Source organism: Cebus imitator, unplaced genomic scaffold (genome assembly GCF_001604975.1).
Source record: "Cebus imitator isolate Cc_AM_T3 unplaced genomic scaffold, Cebus_imitator-1.0 Scaffold496, whole genome shotgun sequence".
In the NCBI taxonomy this organism is placed as follows: Eukaryota; Metazoa; Chordata; class Mammalia; order Primates; family Cebidae; genus Cebus; species Cebus imitator.
Genome location: NW_016107811.1, coordinates 310,999 through 313,387, shown reverse-complemented (window position 1 = coordinate 313,387; position 2,389 = coordinate 310,999). Strand labels below are relative to the sequence as shown.

The 2,389-nt window shown below is 43.5% G+C and overlaps 1 protein-coding gene across 2 annotated transcripts in view; it reads right to left on the bottom strand.

Annotated features, from left to right (window-relative positions):
- The window catches only part of LOC108292600 (E2F associated phosphoprotein), a 20,663-nt gene that overhangs the window by 12,095 nt on the left and 6,179 nt on the right, over positions 1-2,389 (bottom strand). For both annotated transcript variants that reach the window (XM_017513581.2, XM_017513580.2), the window contains exon 3: positions 1,630-1,725. In XM_017513581.2, the coding sequence (XP_017369070.1) occupies positions 1,630-1,725 (96 nt within the window). The remainder of the gene's footprint in view (positions 1-1,629; positions 1,726-2,389) is intronic.

Genomic DNA, 2,389 nt, shown 5'->3' with positions numbered 1-2,389 from the left:
CGGGGTTTCATCATGTTAGCCAAGCTGGTCTTGAACTCCTGACCTCAGGTAATCCGCCTGCCTCAGCCTCCCAAAGTGCTGGGATTACAGGCGTGAGCCACCACACTCGACCTAGACTTTTTAAATGTATTCTAGCAGGCCTGTAAGTGGTGGCTCATACCTGTAATCCCAGAACTTTGATAGGCCAAAGTGGGCAGACATCCTGAGGTCAGGAGTTCGAAAGCAGCCTGGCCAACATGCAAAACCCCATCTCTACTAAAAATACAAAGAGTAGCTGGGTATGGTGGCATGCACCTGTAGTCCCAGCTATTTGGGAGGCTGAAGCACCAGAATTGCTTGAACCCAGAAGGCAGAGGCTATAGTGAGCTAAGATTTTGTCACTGCTTTCCAGTTCGGGTGACAGAGTGAGACTCTGCCTAAAAATATATATAAATAAAGACATATATTTTAGCAGGTCAATATTTAAGTAATAATGCACAAAAGTATAATATTGTTCTTTACCACAAAAATTTGTTATTTGAATATTTCAATGTAATTACTCATATAATTAGTTTTAGCTCTTATCATGTTCAACTTTGCTCAAATTTTATAAAAATTCAATTTTGAAGCACACAGAGGCTGATTGAAAGCAATACTTTATGAAAAATTCTGCAGGAGGAGGCCAGGCGCAGTGGGTCACACCTGTAATCCCAACACTTTGGGAGGTTGAGGCAGGCGGATCACCTGAGATTGGGAGTTTGAGACCAGCCTGGCTAACAAGGTGAAACCCAGTTTCTACTAAAAATACAAAAAATTAGCCAGGCATGGTGGCACATGCCTATAATCCCAGCTACTCAGGAGGCTGAGGCAGGAGAATCGCTTGAACCCAGATGGCAAAGGTTGCAGTGAGCTGAGATTGCACCAACGCACTCCAGCGTGGGCAACAAGAGCGAAACTCCATCTCAAAAGAAAAAATAAGAAAAACTTCTGCAGGAGGATTAAACATAGAAAGTACTTGCAGTCATGAAAACAAATATTGCTGCTATAGAGAACATAAAGGGAGAGGCGACAAGAGCCCTGCGGAGCGGAGGTATTAAGTTGGGAAACACTCTCTCTCACTCCCTAGGTACACCCAAGCAGCACCACTGTTGGTGCCATGTTCTCACATGCCTGCATCCCCAGCTTTTCTCATTAACCACTCCTGCTTTTGTTTTCACATCAATGGCATACAATTTCTTTTTTTTTTTTTTTTTTGATACAGAGTCTCACTCTGTCTCCCAGGCTGCTGGAGTGCAGTGTGGGAGATCTTGGCTCACTGTAACCTCTGCCTCCCAGGTAAAGCAATTCTCCTGCCCCAGACTCCCAAGTAGCTGGGACTACAGGCATGCACCACCGCACCTGGCTTAATATTTGTATTTTCAGTAGAGACGGAGTTTTGCCAAGTTGGCTAGGCTGGTCTTGGAACTCCTAACCTCAGGTGATCCACCCACCTCAGCCTCCCAAAGTGCTGGGATTACAGGCGTGGGCCACCATGCCTGGCCGCAATTTCTTAAAAGACCAAACTAGGAAGGAAATCCTAACATTCAATAATTATTTGGTAAACCTTTTTAATAAAATGTAACTGCTAAACCTGGTAAATAGGTTACTCACCTGCTTTGTCTTCATCCTCAGAATCAGAATCAAAATATATATCATCATAGTATCTTGCTGGAGCTGTTGCAACTTTTCCATTTCCTGAGAAAGATCCTAATCAAAGCAGATGTAAAGTTTACATACTAAACCATACATAATTCACAAGACAAAAAACTCCATATATTCTTCCATCACCTCAAAGCAATATCAACTCATTCATAATATCATTTGATGGTGAAATATTTTCACGTCAATGACTCACTTGATGTCTATGTCCTATGCAGGCACAGAGAACTGGCCCTCCTTAAAATGTTCCAAATCTTGAGAAAATTCTTCACTCTCCCTTCCCACAAATCTCATTAAATAAAATAGCCATATTTTCAGATTGCCAGCATGCATATCTCTACCTTTCAGTCATGCAGTATACTGTGCAGAACAAAGAACAAACATTTTGTTCTAAAAACACTAGGAGAAAAAAGATAAGAGCTGGGCACAGTGGCTCATGCCTGTAATCCCAGCACATTGGGAGGCCAAGGCGGGTGGATCACAAGGTCAGGAGACCAAGACCATTCTGGCTAACATGGTGAAACCCTGTCTCTACTAAAAATACAAAAAAATAACTGGGCGTGGTGGCACGCGCCTGTAGTCCTAGCTACTGGGGAGGCTGAGGCAGGAGAAACACTTGAACCTGGGAGGCAGAGGTTGCAGTGAGTCAAGATGGTGCCACTGCACTCCAGCCTGGGTGACAGAGTCAGACTCCGTCTCAAAAAAAAACAAA